The 24,463-nt window shown below is 47.3% G+C and overlaps 1 protein-coding gene across 1 annotated transcript in view; it reads left to right on the top strand.

Annotated features, from left to right (window-relative positions):
• The window catches only part of efnb1 (ephrin-B1), a 56,612-nt gene extending 51,433 nt beyond the window's left edge, over positions 1-5,179 (top strand). The window contains exons 4-5 of the mRNA XM_079269101.1: positions 97-213; positions 3,045-5,179. Of these exons, the coding sequence (XP_079125227.1) occupies positions 97-213; positions 3,045-3,439 (512 nt within the window). The 3' untranslated portion in view covers positions 3,440-5,179. The remainder of the gene's footprint in view (positions 1-96; positions 214-3,044) is intronic.
• The last annotated feature ends 19,284 nt before the right edge of the window (positions 5,180-24,463 follow it).

Below are 24,463 nucleotides of genomic sequence, written 5' to 3'. Positions count from 1 at the left end.
AATAATCCTTGCCGACGCAGGGGGAACGAGTCATTGTAATTCAGCGCACGCAGCTTGCCGAGGCTGAGTTTCTGTGTGTTTTGTGTTTTCCCACAGTCCCAAACGCAGCGAACCCCGTGGCGCCGGACGCTACCGAGAACGACGCCATACCGGAGTCCAGTCCCGGTCCGCTTGACCCGGGTCGGGCCGGGCCCGAGGCGCCAGGAAACCCTGGTGAGCAGATTGACAGACCAACGCTCGACCCAGAAAACTGCAGCTTCAGACTCTTTACAGAATGCCTGCTCGTTTTTAGAGTGCAAATATTTTAGTAAAATAAAGGTTTTTGAAGTGTAAAAAGGGAATATTCACAGCCTCAAGGCTTCCTCTAATAATTAATCACATTTAGCCTGAAAAGAGAAAATAAAAATCATAGTTGAGCCTCCCAGAGTAAGCATTCTCTCATATTTTTTCAGACTTTTTCATGCCGCGGGCATTTTCCTTTGATATCTGGCGGGGTCAACATACAAAAAAAGATGTAAAACCAAATGTTGTACAGAGTAGAATAGCACTCGCCAAAATGCAGTTGGCAATAAAACAACAAGGAACCACGCCCCATAACAAACACGGCTCACCCTGAGTCACTTTCTTATTCATACTGTACTCTAAGTGCGTGCTGCACCCAAGGAGACTCAAAGACACTCCTCTTTATAACATCTATTTCTAAACCTCATTTGAATTGCAGATAAATGAAGATTAAAAGCAGCGATAATTGAAGGAGTCACTCGAGCCCCTCCTCATTTCCTGTTTTCACCACCAGCACCTTTCGTAACTTCCTTCCCACAGAAGGGACGGCTCCTCAACTTTATTTTGACTTACTCCACAACTTTGTACGCCACAAACTTCCCCCAAAGTACAAACCGTTCTGCCTGTCCCAACGTGATAAGCTGCCCTCGTGTAATAATTGCTTACTTGACATTAGTTGCTCTATAAAAAGATGTCCCAAAGTCACTTTTCCCCATACCGGGGCTTCTACCCGTCTACCATTGTTAGATCAGTGATTATGTCAAGTAAGGAAGCGGAGGGCGGATTGAAGGATGTGTCGGCGCGGTTTGAGAGGGGCTGATATTCCAGGAATGAAATGCCTGACAGCCCCTCTCTCCGGCTCCCCTTCCAGCGCCCAGAATGTATACGGAAAATTCCTCCCGCCTCTGATTTCACCGATAAGTCCGGGAATCGGTAGCTTTGAGTGATGTCATTTAGCCGTGATAAGGCGCAAGGCTCAGTTATCCCCCCCCCTCCCCTTGGTAAATGGTTGAGTGCGGAGTGGTCAGCCGAGTGTGGAGACACAGTAATTAGCGGGGATGGCAGTCTCTGGAGGTACAAGGCTTGTGTGTGCCTGTGGGGGGGGGGGGGGGGGTCATGGACAGTAGTGGTGGTGGTGGTGGGAGGAGGTGAGTGCTGCTCTTTGGCAGCAGCTGCATGCATACATGGAAAACAGATTTGGTCGTTCTCAGATTTCAGTCACTAGAGGAGCCAGTCCCAGCCCCCCCCCGTCCCCCGTCCCCCGTCCCCCACTCAGAACCCCAGAGACAAAAGGACAAAATAAAATCAGATGTTCAGATGTGCCCTCGTCAATTCTTTTATTTTTTCCACATCTCGCTTGGCCTTTGCCAGACCAACGTGTCCCCGACATGTCGCAGGGGCTGCCGGGGCTCGGCCTTATCAGAGCGGGAATCTCTGTTATGTGGAGTGATGTCTGCAGATTTCATTAGGAGTCTATTTTGAATGAGCTAATTCAATTAAATCACATCAGTGGGGGCCGTTAGTCATGTAGAGCGAACAACAAACAGGGACGTGATCACAGTTGATTTAGGCACCGAGCAGTCAGGTCTGCACGTGACGGGGGCGGCTTCCTGTAAATGATATGATCCTCTGATTGTTCCGCGGCCTCTGAGGGGACTGTCTAAAATGATTTAGCTGGGAAGGGGCGCTGACTCTTAACCTCGCCTTCTGTTAGACAGAAAGAAATCTCTAAATAATGCATCCAACTATAAAGCAAGGGATCTCTGTCTGTCTGCGTGTTCTTCACATAGCTAGACAACCGGTCATCCGATTTACCGCTCACTTGGCAGGCGTATTGCTGGGGACCCAAGGGAGCGCAGTGTCGAATTTGGTGCCACTTGGACACGCGACACGTTTATTGTTAAAAAAACAAAACAAGCACACGGCCCTCTGTGTAGCAGCGGGGGCGGAGATTAAGGGCTCTTTCGTCCGACTTAAATTCAAGTCCGTTTTACTTCTCACCCTTTCTCTAACTGGGGATGTTGGTATCGGCAGTGGTAGAAGAAGATAGCTACTCAAACCTTTTTCTCTGAAGTAAAACTATTACCTGTTATTAAAAACACTGTGAATACTGCACCGTCAAAGTCCTGCATTCAATGTGCTTACATGTGACATCTGTTCAAGGTGGAGCTTTTAATTCTAAAGTGATGCCGGGTAGTTTAATGAATACGACACGCATTTATTTGAGTTGTTAAATTTTGTGAGCCAAATCTGAACGTAATCAGCAACATTCATAGTATTCAGTTGAGTTGCATGTTTTTAAGTGCTTTGGGTCCCTTTTGTAAGTTATTTCTGGGTACAATGAGTTTGAGTAATAACACAATTCAATATTTTTCACATCTAAACATCATAGTAAATCCACAGTTGCTTGGGACCCTTTTAATTTGGGGCCCCAGGCTCAGGTTGCCGACCGAGCGTTCAGCTCGTTCAGCCTTGTTTTCAACGGCCACTGTTTATTGCCAACTTAACAAAAGAGTGGAAACACGGTCACTCTCTGATTTGGAATAAAGAGCCTCTGAATAAACGGTTATCCTAGCCACCAAATGTGTGAACCAGGAACAGGCAACAGCTCTGTGCCGATGGGCTTGTGCACTGCAATATTTTCACCCCACCCCGTATCCTCTGCATGTGGCAAAACGGACCTTTAAGGCTCACATGAAAGCCATCTTTGAATGATTGATTTACGGTCCCTAAGCCCTCTCTTTTTTTATTCCTCTCTGTAGACCCCATGAATCAGGACCCGTTTGGAAACTCTGGAAACTCGGACGGCATCCTCAGCTCCAAGGTGGCTGTGTTCTCCGCCATCGGGGCCGGCTGCATCATCTTCCTCGTGCTCATCCTCCTCCTCGTCATCCTGCTCATCAAGATGCGCAAGCGCCCCAGGAAAAACGTCCACTCGCAGCCCCGCCCCTCGGGGCTGTCTCTCAGCACGCTGTCCAATCCCAAGATGCCCGGGGGCACGGCTGGCACGGAGCCCAGTGACATCATCATTCCGCTGCGGACAGAGAACAACTACTGCCCTCACTATGAGAAGGTGAGCGGCGACTATGGCCACCCCGTCTACATTGTCCAGGAGATGCCTCCGCAGAGCCCCGCCAACATCTACTACAAAGTCTGACGCGCTCGGCCGCGCACAGCCAGCGACGCGGTCGGGAGGGAGAAAGAGAGGAGCGCTTGATTTATGTCCTTGGGAAGAACACTTTCCTTTGCATTTTGGGGGACTTGATGCGTCTTCAAGCCCAGTATTATTTCTACCACCTGCTGCACAAATCTGGAGAGACGAGCACTGACCAGCAACCAGCGGGGGTTTGTGAGCTGACTGATGGGAGAGGTTTATTCTGTTTGTTTGGGTTGTCTGACAATCCCCACCCGCCCCTCCTCCTCCCCCCCTCACCTCCACACCTGCTACAGCTCCCCGCTGTGCTCCGACAGGGGGGCGGGGGTGGGGAGCGAACCAACAGATGGAACTCCAGCTTCCTGGTTTTGCTGTCCCCTTTAACGGGCAGGATATAACTTATCTCAGTTCCCTGAAGTACAGTCTCTGGTCCACCCAATTAAACACACCATCCCAGCACACACGCCAGGGACAGGCAGACACAGGACACAGGAAAAGGACACAGGACGCAAAGGACGAAAAGGACACAGGACGCCACTCAGCCTGCAGTTTGTGTGCAAGCATTACACGTGTGGATGTGTGTGTGTGTGTGTTAGTCAGGGCTCCGCGCTGAGCCAAGCAACTCTCCAGGTAGCTCAGGTATCAGACACAGCGTGTGAAAAATAACGTGTTCCTCTCCCGTTCGCACCTCTGATGTTTGCCTTACTTACTATTTTTGATGGAGGATTTCCTCGAACCCTGATTCAGTTCACAAAGCAGTTGTATTTTGTTAGACTTTTCCTACAAGTGCACAATGTATAGAGTTGAATAGATCATCATTATCACTCCATGTTCTTCTCACCACCCATGTCATCCATCACGTTCATTTTGTCCTCCTTTTTCTTTTCTTTTTCCCTACCTGAGAAAGTACCTTGACCCGGACTCTTGACGTTGAGGTGTGTGTGTGTGTGTCTTGGAAAACTGCCTTCTCTACTGGTCTGATATGAGCTTTACCATTACTCTGGTATTTATGACCTACTTATTTGTATTTGAGGGTGTGTCCTCTGTGTGTGTGTGTGTGTGTGTGTGTGTGTGTGTGTGTGTGTGTGTGTGTGTGTGTGTGTGTGTGTGTGTGTGTGTGTGTGTGTGTGTGTGTGTGTGTGTGTGTGTGTGTGTGTGTGTGTGTGTGTGTGTGTGTGTGTGTCTGGGCATGTCCGGACCAGTCCCGTATCTGGGCAGACTTACTGGCTTAGGGGTAGAACATTAAGTTACTTCATGGTAAGGTTCAAGAATAAGACAGACAGACAGACGCACCGACATACAGACAAGCCCAAGATCTCTGATGAGCATTTTGGGAGGGAGGGATGTTTTTTTTTAAGACAGCAGGCAGGTTGATATTTCTTTGTTCTGGCTTCTGGTGCCCCTGTGTAAGCATCACACGGTTCGTGCGGTGCCTGCCGCCTGGGCGAGGTGGCGGTGGATATGAGGTGGCCGCCACCGATTGGCTGGCCTACATAGGTAGGATGCCCCATATATGAGTTGGATGGCGGGCCGCGGCTGAACGTTGGGGACATACAGTATCGCCGGACGCCAATTGGCCACCATCTGTGGGATGAGTCAGTGGGGTGCGCAGTGAGTGGGTCGCCAGCATGTGACTAATCTATGTGCCATCTCCGTGCCCACACTCGCCAGCCGGGGAGGAGAGAGAGAGAGAGAGGGAGAGAGGATGAGGGAGAAAATGTTCCTGTGACTTGGCTTTTTACCTTAGAGGAAGATGGTGGGTGGGTGGGGGCGGGGGTAGTTTAGCATTCATTTTCCCATCCTCTCGCCAGTTGTGCTGTGAATGAAAAATGCTGTGCAGAATATTCCTCAGTCAAGGTGTTCAGCCAGCGAGGACACTGCAGCTCAGCTATCACACAGCCCAGGGCAGCCGGCACGAGACAGGATTTACTGCAGCCGGATGTGTGCACACACACGTGCACACTGACGCTAGCTTTTAGGTGAGGTGAGGGGGAGCGGGGGGTGGATGAGCTCTCTGTGTGCACATGCAGGTGCTTCTAAGTGTGAGTGCTTATTTGTGCTTATATTTGCAGTTTTTTTCACGTGTCACGTGTGTATGAATGCTCTCCGCGGTCGATCGGCTGACTTGTTTTTCGAGGAACTGAAACTAGGTGCTCCCAAACGGTGCGGCTGCCAAAAAGTACAGAGCGCCGCAGTCCCAGTTAATGATGTGTGAGAGGAGAGCGGGAGCAGATAAGGACAGCTATTCCTCAGCGCGCAAGACGCGAGCTGACGCTCCGGCGCGCTCCTGCGCACGGACACACCGAGACTGACGGGTCCAGGTTTATCTCCTGTCGGAAAAGGGGTCAGGCCGCCTGGTGAATGTTTATTCACCGGCAGAGACACCAATCATCTGCTGCCACATACTATTGCCATCCACACACACACACCGCTGAGTTAAAAGGCAGCCCCAGCTTGGAGACTCGGTGGGGGGGGGGGGGGGGGTGACTCCAGTGGCGTTTGCGTGTCGTTAACCGCAGAGTTAACAACCTAAACAGCTGCTCGTGCTTTTGCGGCCCTGTGTTTTAGCTCAGCATGCAGCCCTCAGTGGCCCTCTGTGAAACACATTTAAATCAAATATTTTTGTTTCGGATCGGCGCGCATCCATTCACCTACGCCAGCCGAGGGAGTCATTATCAAATTACCACCCCACCATATCGCATTTTTATTCATTCTCGTGACCACTTTAAATGTTTTGGGGGGTTTTTTTTTGTGAGAGAAAAAAAGAAAATGAAAAGGAGATAACAGAGTAATGTAAATATATGGATAGAGCCCAATTTAAGATGTAACTTCACCTGAACACTGCGCATAAGAAGATTTAAGATTAGATTTTTGTAATGGAGGATGTTTGTAAATAGCTGTCTTTTGAAAAGTGTGTTTTGTATGAATCCTTGCATTTTTTTTCTCTGTTCGCAATATGTTTTTATTTTATGTTTCTTCTGGAGTTAAACTGAATATTGCAACGGACCCATGAGCTGTCTTCTTTTTCTTTTTTGCAGCGTCCAGTATTGTCAAAAAGTCTTGTTACCACATGTGTTTAAACAACAACAACAACAGCAGCTGGGGTTCAGAGTTTTTACATCGCCATTCAACAGGATTCTAGTTGCTCATAAAACTGTTCGGGACTGAAGCTTTGCCACCGAGCGAAGCTTTGAAACGGATAGATCATTGAAGCTGTGAGTGATGAGGCACACATCTGCATGTGTAATTCCACTGTTCCACTGCCTTTGAGTTACCCACACCTTCCACTCCATTATTAGATGCAACAAAAACATTTTGGTCCAGGGAGATTAATCTTTTCTCAGTTTTAATAAGACCATCGGGCTAGACGGAGGGGGAGACGGAGGAGAAAAAAGAGGGCCACGAATGAGCGTGTGACCGTTCTGCGCTCGCCATAAATCATCCGCTTTACACCGCTCATTATCGCCCAGACGGTCTTTGTTTTAAAGTTGCTCTCTCCCTCCCTTCCCTAAATCAGCACAAAGATGTTGGTCGCTCATGGTATGAGCCTCACTGTAGGTTGATTTCTGCTATTGTTCAAAAGCCACAGTATTATTTTTTCAATGTGCATGCGTAAGCAAAAAAGCTGTTTAATTTGTTTCCCTTTGTTTGAATCATAACTGTCAAGTTGTGTTTTCTTTCTTCTTTTTTGTTTTAGTTCTTTTTTTTGCCATTCACTTCTTTCTCCGCTTCTGAGCGTAACCTATTGGCACCAGCTACAATGGAAATAACGTTCCACCAGTTTGGAAACTACTGCATATTGACAAATAAAATTTTTCCCATGGAACTTGTTCTGGAGAGATGTTCTTTCTTTCTTCCTTCAAGCCTCTACAAATGTGGACAAAACATTGATTTTGCCTTCTCACTGACCACCTTGGCTCTCGGTGGGAGCATAAACCATCAGCCCACGCTCACTGCACCCCCCCCCCCCCCCCCTAAAACCCTCAACTCAGGGGTCAGTGCTGCACAGATGGGTTTGTTCTGATACATTAGTCAGATTGAAATCACAAGCAGGCTTCATAATTCATATTCGGGGAGTATACGGACACGCCTTTCTGCATAGTAACTAATACCCGTATCAACCCGCTCTGCCCTGGTGTCCTCCAAAATTACATCTCTCCATACATGATTAAATCTGATTGGCTGCACTCTGCATTTCCACTGCGTTCCGTCTGAAATTACAGTCTGCATTTAACCAAACTGAGGAACAAACTCCTGAGTCCCCTCTGTGAAAGTGGAGATGGCATGAAATGCTATTAAAGTGATTGGGCATTTTTCTCCCACAAACACATCAGTGTTTGTGGGCATGGCTTTCGTGTGGCTGGCGATGTGAGCTGAGACGGGAGTGGGCGAGTGAAGAGACTGAGAGAAAAATAAAAAAAAGTCAGGGCAATGAGAGACATAATGTGCCTGTGGCTTCACTGGCTCCCACCCCCATCCTCGCTGTTTCTCTCTGCGCCCGGGGGCAGGTACGTTCATCTGGTTTCCTGGCTCCGTCCCGAGACGCCCCCATAGATCCACGTTACTGTGGGTTTATTAAAACCTTCCCCCACTGAGCCAGTGTGTGACTGCATGTTTTTTACTCTGTGTGTGTGTGTGTGTGTGCGCGCATTTGCATTTGCCAAAGGGCTCTTCTGTTGTTCGACAACTGAGTCAACATCACAAAAACAAGGAAATATTACTGTTACAGCACGCACTGCAGCATTCTCTTCATTTTTTGGGGGGGGAAATGCATCCTCTGTCCTTATTAAAATCAATATTGGAGTAACAGTTGTCCAGTGTATATATGTATATGTACAGTATATGTGTGTATATATATATTTATATATATAAATATACATAGTGCTGCATCCTCTTCAGCAGCTTCCAACTTTGATCAATGGTTGATCTCTTTAACTGTCAGTATTTAGGCTTTTGCGCCCTGAGACTCCTCTTCATTTACATATTTAAGCATCTGTGCATTTTTAAAGTGCAGCTAAAACACCCTCATGTGACAATGTGTCATCCCCCACCTGGTTTTCTTTGGGGGGGGGGGGGGGGGGGGGGGGGATTGTGTAGCATGGTGGCTGGCATGTCTTTATAGATGGAACAAGTCACCTGGGAAAGCAACAGCTGCCAGCAGTTTGAGGTGGCTTGGGAACAATTTAACTTACAACTCGTTTTCCTCCATGGCCGTGAATACTAATTGAGAAAAAGAACATTTTTTTCTTCCCATGTTTGGTTTTTCTAACAGTTTGTAATGTGGAAAAGAAGTAAATCACTGGAGATCATCACAGCGTCACCTTTGAGGCGTTGAGACCTACAAGCGGAGCAAACTTGCACTTTTATGTGTGAAATGAACTTTCTTCTCGGGCTGACAACTAAATTGTATGCTATAAATTCATAGCATGTGGCCGCCCTCGTAATTACTATCAAACTGATGTAAACTAAACGAGCACCGGGTCTGTGAAGGTGAGGAAAGCATCGATTGATGTTCTTTTGAGCTGAGTAATTCGTTTTAAATTGCACTGGTGCTGTTATTTATTCTTCTTCTTTTGTGCCTCAGATGATCACCAACCGGTTGCGCGTTAGCAGTTTACTTATCATGTTGGTTTGCTGCTTCATCACTGCCTGCGAGGTGAGTCATTGTCACTTCCGCAGAGAAGCCATGCATGGATGGAGAAAAATGAAGTTGTCAGCGGGAAATCTGAAGCGATATCCAACCAGATGAGGGCAAAGTCTTCAACAACACTGGTAGGAGTGGCGGTGGAAGTTGGCGCCACATCTTAGTTTTCCTCTCACGTCATTTCACACTCTCGGCTCCCACACAATACACTATACCCCTTGATCTGTAGAAGCGAGCAAGTTCAAAACTCCGCAACTTCTCGACTGTGACAGTGCATCGGGGGGGGGGGGGGGGGTCGGTTCATCAATATAAGCTCTTAAACGATTCGGTGTGCCGTCTCTCCTAATGCCCCCCCCCCCCGCATATGGATCGTGCAGGCGACTCGTAACTCACACCAGAATCAATATGACATGCTCTGGGACATGTTCTTTCCCATGTAATGTACCTATGCATATTTAATGGGTTAATGCATCACTCAGCCAGTCATCAATAATGCAGGCCCACTAATGCCTTTCATCAAATGCTGCTCATCAAATATCAAGCCCATTTTTTTTATTTTTTTTTGTTGGTCAGTCTCAGAGCTATAAGGACGCAACCTGAGACGGTGCAAAGATGCGGCAACTGGAGGAAGAAAAACCATGAAAGGAGAGTTCATTAGTCAAAGAGCTACATGTGGATCGTTCATGAAAGGGTTAATTAATGTGATTCAACTCCCAATCAATTTGGAGGGGGGGGGGGGGGGGGGACTATATCTAAACAACGTTCCTCTTTCATCCTTCAAAGTGGCAGGAAATGGAAATTCCACCGAAACATCTTGGTTCTCTTGTGGTATGCTTCATCTTTATGTGTCATTACACACACGCGCACAACACGCACGGCCGTCAGCCACATATTGATGGCATTGTTATGACCAGAACATGCCTGATCAGACCATGGGCTATGGCAGGGATCCATGGTCTGACCAAGACTCATCAATCATCCAGAGAGCGAGAGAACCTGAGAGACGTACACCCGTGGAAGAAACGCACACACGAGCGCACGCATGGGAGAAATAGCTGTTGCGGCTGGCTGCCGGGTCACAGGTGTGGAGACCAAGGAAGAAAGTGGGAATTATTCCCTTTTCTTTCTTTCCGTCCTCCCCTTTAAAGACAAACAGCTCGCTCGCCCTCCCTCCCCCCCTCCCACGTCTTTGAAAACATCCCATTTCCATCCACATTTCCTTCACCCAATTTAAAACCCACACTTCATTCGCCCCCTCTGCATCACCACCCCTCTCCTCCTCCATCTACTCTCAATTAGGCCATGCCTCGAATCTCAGACATTATCTCTCCTGGTCATTTATATAACATGACTCCAAAATGCATTTGCACAATTTTCCAATTACAGTATTATGCCTTGAAGCTTTGGTTCCTTCTGTCTCTCTCATTCCCCCCCGTTCACTCAAACCGCTCTTGATGTTTAACACTACAAAAGAATCACCCCGACAAATACAGACACGTTGGTACTTTGGCATAATCACTTTTCTTTGTGTATTGTTGATGTTTACTTTATTTTCTACCTGTTTTTAAGCTGTGGTATATATCAAGGACGTGTGTCGGCTGACTGATTGGTGGGGGAAGGACGAAGAGATGGTGGAGGTATGTCTGGCAAAGCCCAAGGAATAAATTAAAGTCTTAAATGTGTTTCAAAATACAACAAACTAAACTGTCTCAGTCACTGGCACACCATTCAGCAACATGGAATTGCCGACTGAATATCAGATGGAATTTAAATTGAAAAAGCTGTGAACACTGTCTGAGAACCTGAGACTATACTGTTAATTACTTAAAACTTGAAACTATTTGATGACAACTTTGTACAACGGAAACATATTGAGGTGAAACCTGAGGTTATTGAATATAAACTTGTGAATATAAAATGAAAGTCTGCGAATATCGAACATGATCCCGAGGATATAGAAAGACATTTCTTCTAAATATTTGAAGACAAATAAATGAATACCAAAGAATATTGAATCAGAATATGGAAATATTGAACTAAAACCTGACGGGAATCAACAAAAGCCTAAAAACACGAAGTAAAAGGTGGAGAATATTAAATGAAATACAGTATATACATACCATGCATGATGTTGACAATGCTGTTTCTGTTATGTACTGTAATACAGTTTTAGCATGTACTTTGTGTCAATGAGTGAGTCGATACTCAGTAACGTCAAAGGAGACATTTTTCAAATTATGTTGGTGAACTTTTCTCTATGTGCACAAGCAGGTTTGATTTCCCTCATATGTCACATGCAGGCTCATTAGAATACTTTGATCAAATAGAATTGATAAAAGAGCTGACTCGTGGTCAAAGTAGGCCTACAGCCCAAAGGACAGTAATGCAAACAACATGCTTGATCATAATATTCTCAGTAGTCGTACAAATCTTATTTCCACAGCTACAGTAGAAGCATTCATCAGCACAGCCTTTAGCTTGTAACTACGATCATTAGTCGGACCGTAAAGCTGTTGAGTATCCGTAAGCGAACTCTGTCAGTTATGATTATAAAGAGCTTCACTTCCTGCTTCTCCAGGGTGGCCGCTGAGAGCTGACTGGTCTATTGTATCAATTCCTTGAAACCCAAGCTAATATAAGCGTCGCTGACCACCCATCTGCAAACTAACTGACCTAAATACTCGGCAACATCTGTGGCGGCAGAGCTGGTGGAGGCTGACGGATAGAGAGATTGTCTGTGTGTGTGTGTGTGTGTGTGTGTGTGTGTGTGTTTGTGTGTGTGCAAGCCTGTTTGACAATGACAGTGTCAGAATAATAATATCTCTCATTCAGTGCAGCACTGAAGGATCTCTCGATGTCACTCGGCGTGAAGAGAGCAAAACAGACCTTTTATATCGCAGCTTTTCAGCTTAGCAGGCAAATTCACGGCAAACACCCAGCTGAGAAATTAAAAGTGAGAGGAGCAGTCGTGAGGCATCATGAGCGGGCGCAGACATGCCTTTGTGTTCCCTGCGATGCTGCGGCTGCACAGCGGTTGACAGGATGCATTAGAGAATCCCCCAGTGAAGGGTGACTGACCTGAACATGTGACCTAAGTGCTGCCCTAGTTTTCAGTGTGCCACATGAGATCAAGAAGATTTCTGTATTTTTATTACTGGCTCCAGATCAGCACGCTTTGCATTTCGTGGATGAACTACACTGTGCGTCCTCAAATAAAAACGTTTTTTTCCGCAGCAGTAAGAACAGCTTTGGGGGAGTATGGTAGCCGGGGCAACTATACTTTTCCCACACGCAAGCTGACATCAGTGAGACATCAGGGGAACTCAGGGGGGTAACTGAATATTCATGAAGGGCAGGGACCCATTTCAGCCCAATGAACACTCCCTCCCTCCCTCTCGCTCTAACACACATGCACAGGCACGCACGCACGCACACACACACACACTCTCACTCTCTCTCTCTCTCTCTCTCTCTCTCTCTCTCTCTCTCTCTCTCACTCACTCCAGTCACAAAATCATACACACACAAGAAGTGCAAGGACTTGTTCCATACCAGCAGGCACATACTCATCTCACGCCTCACTGCACTCATTCATATCAAAAGCGCATGCTCATTACATACAACAGCGGAACAAACACACACACACACGCACGCACGCACGCACATTTAGGCCTCATGCAACTCATCTAACTTGGCTTCTCTCATGAAGACATTATAAACATTTGAGCAATATCTCTTAGCAGCTGCTGCTTATGAATTCACAAGCTCAGTAAGTGCATTTCTTGTTTCATTATAAAATAACGGCTTAAAAATGGCTTCAGGCTACATTTGCCATGTGCAAAAAATAAAATAAAAAATGAAAATCAATGAGAAGAGACAGCTCTGCTTTAAGCAGATGGTTCCTAGCTGCAACCAACAGCTGGATTCATGTTTCCCGTCCATGCGGACATTGTTTGACTTCGCGATTATTAAACAGGCCCATTCCAGTGCTGCTCCTCCTTTGTATTCTTCTGATATTGGTATGCAGAGGCGGCGGCGAGAGGAGGAGGAGGAGTGCACGGTGCGATGAGAGGATAGACTTGGATGTGATGAGAGGCTGAGGGCAGTCAGTCAGTCTGGACGTTTGGCACAGAGACAGCAGATTCCATTTCCATGCCAATCTGCCTTGTCTCTTTCTGAATCAGACTTGACCTTCACAGGCCGATGACTCTGGAGGCCTGGGACCGGGAGACGCGTTCTGCCTAAAACCAGATACACGCTTACTAAGATATGTTGCAGCAGGAAGCAGGCACAATGGGAGAAACATTCCCCTCGGTGCTCTCGCAGCTATATTTGCACACATGCTGCCTTAAGTATATTCACACACACACACACACACACACACACACACACACGCACACAGGCTTAAATCATAGGAAGAAAAAGAAAAAAACCTCTCCCTTGATTTACTGTAAAAGAGTGATACAGAGGACTGAAATGAGACCAGATCGTCTTTAGAGAGCCAGCCCTCAGAGCAGATGGCTCTGTTTTTCATCTTCCCTCTCATGAGATCTCATTTTCTGTGCCCTGTTCAGCAATTTCGCTGTTTTTCACCATTTCAGTTTGTGTCCCGTAAAACACCAACAGAATCCAGTACAACAAAACAAATAACAAACAACACAAATGACTCTCAAGAGGTGTTTATTTCTTCCTCTCGCAGGTTTTAAGACCCCCCCTCTGCTGCGTCTACAACTACAACCACCTCCAGGTACCCGTCCTGCCTCCCCCCCTCCCCTCACACACACACTTTTGTTTAAAGCCAGACTAAAATAGACCTTCACAAGTCGCCTAATGAAAGTGACTCTGGGCCCTCTGGTTAATTGGCCACCTTTAATGAGTGTCAAACTGCTGCGGTCATTAGACTGGGGGTTGCTACGGGTCACCGCTGGAAGAAAAGAAAAGGGGGAGAAAAACAGGGAGAAGGAGAGGAAGCAGGTATAGGCAGTAAAATAGCACAAATGATTTCCCCTGTCCTGAGCTCCGTGTCGCTGTGCTGTGTTTGTGCTTGCCTGCGAAACAGTGTGATGAACAGCGTGCATGCATTTGTTAATGCGAAACAGCCTCAGGGCAGCACCTGTCCTGCTAACAATCCCTGACACAACGCGCACGGCAGTGGCCATATGGCTGGAAATTCCTTCATATCCACTATTCTACATCCAGATCCGCCGCCTCTCCACCGGCAGCAGCTGGCCTCCTCTCGACAAACAAATCGAATAAACAAGCCGGAGAAAATAGAAAAACGCCACTCGCTTTTTTGCATGAGCCCGGTTGGCTGTCGTTTTTTTCCCCATCCCTCCCTCTGATTTAGGAACCTGGGGCAGTAAATTACCTCCATCGTCTCCAGTCTGTCATCGTCGTTAGGGGGGGGGGGGGTTTCTGCTTCCACGTGTGTCAGACGATCATGATGCCTCTTTAAAGGCCTGCATTTGCAGTTGATGACCTCATTTCAGAAGCATATCGCAAACAAACACGTCGTCCTTGTCCTTTTTATTTTGTGTACCGTGCAAACGCCCCTCAAGGGTACGCGCAGGCACGATCTTGTGCGGGCAGCGTGCGCACACACACGCACGACGTAAGCCCCCCGCGTTATTGGATTGAAATGGAGAGACCACCGCACATTTCCTCGGAGTATTGATTTAATCAACTGCGTATCATGTCGAGACCCGTATCATCTGATACACCACCGGCAGCAGGAAGAAGCGATCCATCACCATTTAGCCGGACAGGCCCTTGTAGTCTAAACACGGAACCATTACGCATGGTTTAACATGGACACTTTGACCTCTGGGGGGGGGGGGGGCAAGGTCAATGACATCATTAGACAGGACTCGGTCTGTGTGCCGGAGCGGGACTAATTGCTATCAGACCTCAATCACAACTAATAACTGCTAAGATTTGTTTCGATACTCGCATTATCCACTTCTAATATCCTGACAGAGTTGTTGTCGTTTCCACACCAGCACAGGGAGAAGCTGGTCTGCGCCTCATTTTGGTGTGTTGCTACGGTAGCTCAGTAGATCCCTTCATCCTAAGGCTCTGTTAGTCCACTCAAAGGTAGCTAAGCTTACAAAATAGCTAGAGGGTGATTTCCCACACACAGATAAAGCCCCAGACTTGAAAATCACTTTCAAAGCCTTCCTCTCTCAGATGCTTTGAAGTCCAGGAGAAGAGTTTGTAAAAAGCCACGCATGGGAACCAGAATTCTCTTGAGTCTATCAGAAATATTGAGACTTTGTTATCACTCTTTCATCCTGTACTCTGGCGTGATGCTGCGGCTCAGGTCTGTGGTCCCCGGTCGGTCTCGTCGCACCAACCTGGGCTCGCCCTGGAGGCGCCACGCGCAGCCTCGCCCCATCGCGGCTTTGTCAGCGACCTCACTGGACCGTGAACGCAGACAGACCACTCCGGAATGTCGGCGTGGCCGGTATCGACCTCGCCGCTCAAAATGGACGAGGGGGGAACAGATGAGCACATGCAAACACACACACACACACACACACACACACACACACACACACACATGAACGCAGAAGTAACCTGATCCCATGACACAGGAGCTGCCTCAGTGTGCGGCTAACTGCCTTATCTCCCTCTGGCCGCGCTCCTCTTTCCTCTCAACATTCTTTCAGGTATTTGGCCGAGACCTTTTCTCTTTGTCTGGCCTTTTCAAAGACCTGCTTTATGCTGGGAGCCCTCCAGCCGTCGTGCTGCAATCTCCTCACTGCCTCTCTCTCTCTCTCTCTCTCTCTGCCCACACATCTCCCAAACTTGCTTCCTCGCTCTCCCCCCCCCCCCCTCACCCTGTCTCTGACATCCCTCTACCCCCCCCCCCCCCCACCTACCTCCCACTACCTCATCACAGAAGACACCGTGCCACCTGTGCTGCGTCCCGGAGGTGTACGTGCGCGTGAGAGTAGAGGGAGGAAGGCATGCAGTTCCTGGTCTATGACAGTCAGACAGAAAGTGGACTCAGGTTCGACAAATGGGACCTGTGATCCGTCCTTTGTGATGGAGCGAGAACGGCCTCCTTTGAAGAGACAGACGGAGGCCTTCTGCATACATATGGAGGGGGGGGGGGTAATCAGTGTGTGTCCGTGAAGGGCCATCCAGCATCTTCAAAAAAAACACCCGACTAATTGCACCCGGCTACCTACACAGATGCTCTTCCCCCGAGGTGATATATGGATTCTGTTTTTCCCGCCATATATGAAAACAATCAACACAATACCTGTGCCGCTTTTGGAGAGCTTTTGGACTAATCAGCTCTGACAAGTGGAACAAAACAATTTAATACAGGGCTGATTCCACATCTGAGCGGCTCGTCATTTACATAAGCTTTTCACAGTCTGCTCACTGAGCTGCGACAGGCATGTGGTGCACCCAGAGAGACCGGAAGGGCTGCTCCGAATACTCTGCCCCCCTCTGACCTCACCAAGGAGAAGGTTACACATGCGCCTGTATATGCAAAGACTCATTACGACACACATGTGTGCAGATCTTAGCCCACAGTCACCCTGTTTCCATCACACGCACACACACGCACACACTTTTAGTGTCATGTGTTTGGCAGAGAGAGGCGGCAGTGGCGCGTCTCTGTGCTGACTTAATGTCTTTTAACAGTTTGGCTCCAGGACCAGGGGTTGGTCAAAGCTAAGCTAAAGCCAAAACTGGGCCTGATCATCTGTGACGGCAAGAGAAACCAGAGGCAAAGTGTGTGTGTGTGTGGGTGTGTGTGTGTGTGTCCTCCCTATCTTTCCCTTCCCTCTCCTCTCATTTTCTCCGTTACCGTCTCTGTCGTATTTGCATGTGTGTGCATGAAGTGTGTCCGGATGTGCCTCGAGACGCTTCGCCGTGGGAAAGCTACCGGGGACAGAAACACCAGCGGACCGAATTACCCCGGACAAAGCCATTGACAGACGCATAAAAGCGACAATAGAATATTTACAGCACACAGAACTGATTCACTCTGCTGCCTAATGTGCAGCGCATCAATATCCCGGAGAACGCTCGTGGCGCATCGCAGTGCATCGCAGTGCATCGCAGTGGAAATTAGCCTGGCGTGCATTCTCGCACACACACACACACACACGCACACACACACACAGAAGGAACTGCTAACTGGTGCTGACTTGGAGGGAACGGGAGCAGAGCAGAGCGGGGAAATAACTGCTGCTCTGCTTGAATAACTTCCTCTCTGCACTGAGGAGAATAGATTGCTGTGTCCCCGTGCCGAGGTCTACCTCTCAGGTGGCCTACATGCAGGACACCAAGTCACCTTGTCGTTTCATATCAGACACACTAGAACAGCTGTACCGTACCAGTGTTTATGCTGGTGGGGATTGGTGGTATGGCTCTGTGTGTGTGTGTGTGTGTGTGTGTGTGTGTGTGTGTGTGTGTGTGTGTGTGTGTGTGTGTGTGTGTGTGTGTGTGTGTGTGTGTGTGTGTGTGTGTGTGTGCAAAACGCATGTGTGGAAATGATTTGAAGTTCATGGCCCAGAGGCCTTCTATTCCTTCGGAGCGCCACAGAAAAATCTGCATCAGCTCACACAAACATGTCATTCCGTTTGCTGACTTTTCCTCTCCAACCGCTGCCGAAATAGCCAACATATGTTCGGAAAATGAATGTGCCGCGCAAACCGCTACGCAGTGCACAGCTCTGGGCTCATTCCGTTAAGTACGGAACATCACGTACTTAGCCTGATTATGAAACTCTCTTTTTTTTAAATACTTCAGATCATTCATAATTCAGCAGCACGGGAAGATGAAGAGCACTTACAATGGTTGCAATTTGAGGGAAGACAGGAGTCGGTGGCGTACTGCACGGTGACAGTGATGTATTTAAGCAGCACTGATTAGAAGTGTACAAATTAGTTGAGTTACATGCATTAGGGGAGAAATAGAGACTGATATATTGCACGTTGGCATCGAGCACTGAAGTGTTGAAATACATTGAACTGTAATCCAGGAGTGTGGCCTCTATTAAATTAGCCAATGTTCGCAGTGTTTGGCATTCAACATACTGTATACAAAGATTGAGGGAAAGTTTCTGGCGTCTTTCCGCAGTGGTACATTTCTGGTATGTGGTAAACACTGACCTCCTACAAAATCTCCTTCTACAAGCTTAATGTGGCATATTTCAAACAAAACTATTCGCAATGGGACATAAAAGTGGATAATGTTCTGTTTTAGACTACTAGTGAGCCGCAACGTCGTGCCTTGTTTTCTCTGGTTCTTTTCTTTGGTATGGCATATTGGGGGTCACCCAGGTCCTGATTCCACTTGTTGAACAAAATGTAAAAATACTACGCATTGGTTTGTTAAAATGCAATTTATATTTAAAATGATCTTACTGTGCACTGAAGGTCTCCTACCAGCAGTCAATGCCGTTGCCTTTTAACGATGACCTCGTTTGTGTGCCAACCAAACCAAATCTCAACCGCGGAGGTGACAAATCAGAAAGCACTCAGACAGGTCATTTTTGTAACAGTCATTTGCTATGGTTCTGAAAAGTTAAACGTCTGCACAATCCACCCCAACAATGCTGAAGAACTACAAAAACTCCCTTTATAAAACACTGCATGCATGCTGTAAGTTTACAGTATGCCATATATATTTAGTACATTCTATATTATGTTGGGACAATGTGCATTCCAATTGTGACCTAACATTAAACATGTTTCCATTTATTTCTTCAAAGGGAGATATTCCTGCACGGGACTGCCCAAGCAGTATGATTGATGTGTACACATTCGAGAGAGAGGAAAAAAAGCGTGGATATATCAATGTGACAACCGTGCAAGGAACTTTTTTTTAAGACTTGACAGCTCCAGCTGAACAGTGGATTGCACATCTCACTAAAACAGATTAAGACCAGTTGTGTTATGTTCATAACTCACTGCAAATGGTGCTTGACAAGAATATTCATCTTGGGTAAGAAAAGAAATTAAAGATTTAATCATACTTAAGTTCTGTTTGCAGTGTGAAAGTTCATCATTAAGATTCATATCAGCCCGAGGCAAGTTTGTTCCCACAAATGGAAAGGTGGTAGAGCTTGTTTTGGTTGGTTTACTCTCAGCGCCTGAATAATAAAACCAAGCCGGCTGTGAGAACACGCCACCGGAGAGGCCGTCTGGAGGCGTGGATATTAATCGGGGTAGAAATAAGGAATTACATTTGATCTAATTACTAGAAGAATGTCATTTTTAATTTTTGGAGTATTTTTTTTAAATCGTAATTTGTCATTTACTTAAGCAGGCTACTATTTGTACAATTTGTATATTGTACTTGGGCGTCCGCTACAGAGTACAAAGAAAATTAACCTGAAAAAGTCCTGATAACCTGAGAAGAAGAAGCTGCAGGTGTTTCTGCTTCCGCATGGGGGCGGAGCTCCACGTGCAGAGAGGTGACACCCCGGAAATGATACGTTATAAATATTTGGGTTCAGGGTCGGGGAATTCACAGGCCGGGGCCACTTCAAGCACAATCTAATTAATGATCTCATCGTCGGTGTGGTTATGATTAGCGCTGTTGTACGTCGGCATGGTTGAAAAAAAAAATGTCGCATCTATCTTAGTTATAGACGGTCGAGTAAATGACTGCATCACCTGGAGCAGCTAAGTGACGCACCCTGTAGAGGCCCGCTGGGCCTGGCTAACATGCTAACATGCTATCATGCTCGTGGATCCTCTAGCGGTGACTTTCTGCTCTGCTGAAGAACTTCTACATCCAGTTAGATGTGTGGCGTGCTTTGAGAAAGAACGAGTGGAGTCGAACCAGCAGCAGACTGTGGAGGACTTCCGGTTCCGGTCAGACAGGTGAACACAACAACACGCTGCTGATGAGAGGCTGCGTTGTGCGTTAAAAGCTGCGCAGTCTCTCCTTTGCTCTGTGTGAGAGGCCGCTGTGGAGTTCATGTTGTTTACATGTTGTTTACATGTTGTCTGCCTCCTGATGTTTTATTCTGCTGTTGATTCTAAGAGACGTTCAGACGCCTTTGTGTCCACAGCTCGTTTTGTTTATTGTTGATCATTTCTATTCCGTTTTATCTCTTTTCTGGTTTACTCTTGTGAAGCTACACAGAGGAAGGCTGTTGTATTTCATATTGATAATCAGTTGTACAGACTTCAGAGTGCCCGTCTGTTGATGCAATTAAAGTTACTCAGAGTACATTTAAAATTTAACTGACCTACTTTTTTTTTTCTTCTCTTTTTACTTGCTGCAGCTGAGTAACATGTATTTTTAAAGTAACAGTACGTTTACTTGAGTACAATATTGTAGTACTCCTTCCACCTCTGGATATTGACCAACCACAGATGAAAGAGTCCAGGCTGTCTGCTGTCCTTCATTAGGACTTGTCCGGGATGCAGCTGGATGTACTTACCTTTAATAGTGCTGATAATTAGCCCTGCCATTCTGCATTCACCCGACGTAAACACACTGCCACTCTCTCTCACACACACACACACACACACACACACACACACACACACACACACACACACACACACACACACACACACACACACACCACAGGGTTTATTACTTGGAAGGGAATCATTATCGGGGATAATTTGAAAGCAATTTTGAGGCTCACCTATTACCTCTGTTTTGGTTCCTCCTGGTCATTAGCAGAGCTGTCAGGAAGATTGAATATTACACATTTAGAGGGGGGTCCCTGACTCCAGGTGTCAGGAGAGGTTAGGTAGAGCAAACGCAATGACAGACCATCACACATAAAGCCGCGGCCTGTCCCCTGAACTTTGTGTTTCTTGTTGAAAAATGAGTTTGCTTAGCAATTTTGCTAGTTTGTGTATTTATCACCGTGGGGGGTTGGGGTGGGGGGATTCTGGCTGAGCTAATTCTGGGCTTGTATTCTCTAAGCCACTTGTGGACGATACACAGGAGGAAGTTAAACATGTCCCACTTTTTTATTTTTATGACTGTGATAGAGGAGTCTCGCTGGGGAGGCTGCGGAATATCAATAAAGGGCCCAATTATGAATTTAAGGTTTGGCCATTGTCTGTGGAAGCCTTCCTCTTTGCCGGATTAATTATGAGGCTGTTTTTTTTTTTTTTTTTAACCTGCTGCTTTTATTAAACCTTTTCATGTCTCAACTTCCATCTATTCTTTGGGCATTAATATGCAGATCAAAAAGGAGACAGATTTTCCTTGGCAAACAGCGAGGTCATGTCTCAAATTAGCATATTACTAATCTACATACAGTCTTGTTTAAGAGTCACAGCTCTGGGTGCAGTTTCACGTCGTCGAAACCGTGACAAGGTTGAGCGGGCTTGTTGAGCGGGCTTGTTATTCTAAATGTAACGCTATTAACTTTACACGGGTACCTTCCATGCTCTGTGCGTGCATATCTTTCCTTTAAGTGACGCTGCGTTCATGGTCCGTGAGTTACAGCTCTTTGTATTGGATATCAGTCCATTTTAAACTTCACTCACTCAAATGTTTCGGCTCAAAGTATTAAAGAGTGAAATTGAAAGACGAGGAGATGTGTCTGTGCCAACGTCTGAGGGCTTATTGAGAGACAGTGGTGGAGCGCCCTATGAATAATCTGCCTGAGTGTTGTTGATATTTACAAGCTGAATGCAAATGTCATCGTCTCCATAGATCATCTATCCCCCCCCCCCCCCCCCCCCCCCCCTCGTGCCCGGTGCTTGGGTCTACTCTCTATTCTCCCAGCACTTTAAGGTACAGCTGGGGAAAATTAAATCATGAAATCATTACTGAGAAAAGGTCAGAACATAAATATTTAATAATCTGCTATTTTCTATGTTGGATTGAGTTTGTGCACCGGTGACGTTAAGGCCGCGAGCATACAGACATACCAGGCCGCCGTGTCTTCAACGAAGCCGTGCGGGTTCACACTTTGATATTTTTGCTGAATGTCCAAACTCTTTTGACAAGTTTGGACAATGACGGATTAAAAACGGAACCGCCGCACTTCTTTGTAGTCTTTGCTCCAGCTGTCTCGCATAAATTAATCCCCTTTTTACCACTTCAGGCAGATCAATAAGGTTCCATACCTGCTGGTCCAACTAATAAAACGGTCGGGTAACCCAAGTCTCCGCGGCGTGTCCCGGGGTGCTGAGGCCCACAAGTCTGTGCACTGCCGCTCCCCACACCCTTCCCTTTCTTAATGATCAGGATTAGAGAGGCTGGGGCCTCTACTGTAGGAGGAAGCAGCTGCTTCCATGCTCATTATAACCTCACAACTCTATCGAGTGGTAACAGCTGGAACGCACGTTTCAGAGAGAGAGAGAGAGCTGGGGTACTGCCGAGATCTCGTGTGGCAATCGGCATTCCGCGTTGAGTTGCGCCGCGGCATCGCATGACAAGCGGATGACAAGGGGAACAGGAGCGAGCTGACGGCTGCATTAGCCGAGTCATTTGTTTAGATGTTATGTAATTCGGTGTCGTCAAACTCCGGCGTTCGAAAATCTCGCTCAACTCTCCCTTACTTCTCACGTCGTCTGGTAATCGGCCCAAACCTCTGTGGCGACGGACAGATGGATTTGTGGCGGAGTAATAACGGGGGTGTCACTTATAGAGCACTTTAATCAAGGGGCTGTGGTGTGGTTAAAGGACAACTGTTATCGGCAGCAGACTATCTGCTGCCGATGATGATAACAAGATGAGGTGGGCTAATGAAAGGGACGGCAGAGTGCGCTGAAAAAGGCTGCAGAGCCACGATCCAGACTTCAAATATTACTTTAATGACTTGGTTGTCCTTTGCATTCATAATGGGGGGGGCTTGTCTGCGGCGGCGTTGATGAAACGGCTACACTGTGGCGACAGCGACAGGCCATTTGTGAAACACAAAAATTGACCGGCGCCGAAATAACGGACGCGCTGCCAATGCAAATGCGGCGGTAGAGGCAGACGTCGGCCTGACACGGAGACACTTAGCAGTAACGTTTATAAATTGAATGGCCTCACTCGACATCTCCTAAATACCTGAATAAATTGAGTTTGCTCCCATTTAAGTTCTCTGAGAGCATCCGTTTTCTTTCTCCCTGCCAGTGGCATCACAACCCCCGCATCCCCCCCCCCCCCCCCCCCCCCCCCCCCCATGCTGGGAGAATGTGAAATATCCCTTCAGGCTGGCAAGGCCAAGGCTAGGGCTGAGGCGAGAAGGACTCTGCAAATTGCCCAACGCCTCGCCTTCTATAAGTCTCCTCTAATTGTCTGCAAGGCTCTGCATTCAGGTGTGGAATAATAGTGACCCGGGTGGCGTATTGAAATTCCACCGCTGTGCTCCCCGGGGTCCCATTCACAATATCCAGCTCCACAGAGCTGTGAATCTAGAGTACCCCCCCCCCCTCCCCCTCTGCATGAGGTAATGAAGAGCCGCAAGCATTCAGGAGAATTCCTCCATTCCACCTTTTGGGCCCATTATCTACGACAGGTCTGTACCTGTCTCGACCCCGAACTTTCATTACACCTCCGAGGAGGCACCGCAATCGTAACAAGGACTTTTTGCACTCCTACATCCATCCGATCATGGCCGAGCTCCAATAATAGCGAGGGACAGAAACATGGGGGGGGGGGGGGAAGCAAAGAAGGAGAAGGAGTAAAACAAATGAAACTCAAACACAAAAAGAGATGATAATGGGGAATAAGCAAGATAATGAGAAAGGGGAGGGGTGAAAAGTGAAAGACTTAGCATGATAAAGTGGCGCTTAACAAAGACTCCCCAGCAGGCTTAAAGCCACTCCATAGCGAGCCCCCTTTCCATTGTAGCCCTGCCATTGAAGGCATGGGCACCATGTGGGTAGGTATACATCCTGTACCACAAACTCCCCCATGGTGACTAATGAAGTTGACACAGGGCTTTTCAACTATTCATGACTCGAGGACTGAATTATTTGCCGGGCTGATGTAAGCAGGCAAACTGTTGTGTTTCCAGCGATCAGGCCCCTGAAAGAGGGGGAAAGAAAAAGAGCTTCCCCCTCTGTGGGAATCTTCTGACTAGGCGTGCCTTTGATTTCAGAAAGCACTGTCTCTGTTTCCTACATCAGCTCCTCGCAGTTTACAGCAACTCCTTGGGGGCGGAGGCTCCGTGCAGCTGTGGGCATGCGAGAGGGAGACGGGAAAGACCGAGGAGAAGAGGAGGAAGAGGCTAAAGCTAAAGCTCATTATGCTTCTTGCTTACAGGCATTGTGTGGATATTCTATTAGCCATATCTAAAGTGTAATTGTACCGTTGGGGAGTGTGTGTGTGTGGGGGGGATGGCGGTGTTGTTGGGGTGCCAAGCTTTCTCTCAGCGACTAGCGAAGTGTGGTAATCTCACACACCATCTCATTACAGTATAAACCCCCAGCAGCTGCTCG

This window comes from Melanostigma gelatinosum (assembly GCF_949748355.1).
Source record: "Melanostigma gelatinosum genome assembly, chromosome: 5".
Classification (NCBI taxonomy): domain Eukaryota; kingdom Metazoa; phylum Chordata; class Actinopteri; order Perciformes; family Zoarcidae; genus Melanostigma; species Melanostigma gelatinosum.
This window is presented reverse-complemented; position numbering and strand designations above follow the sequence as displayed.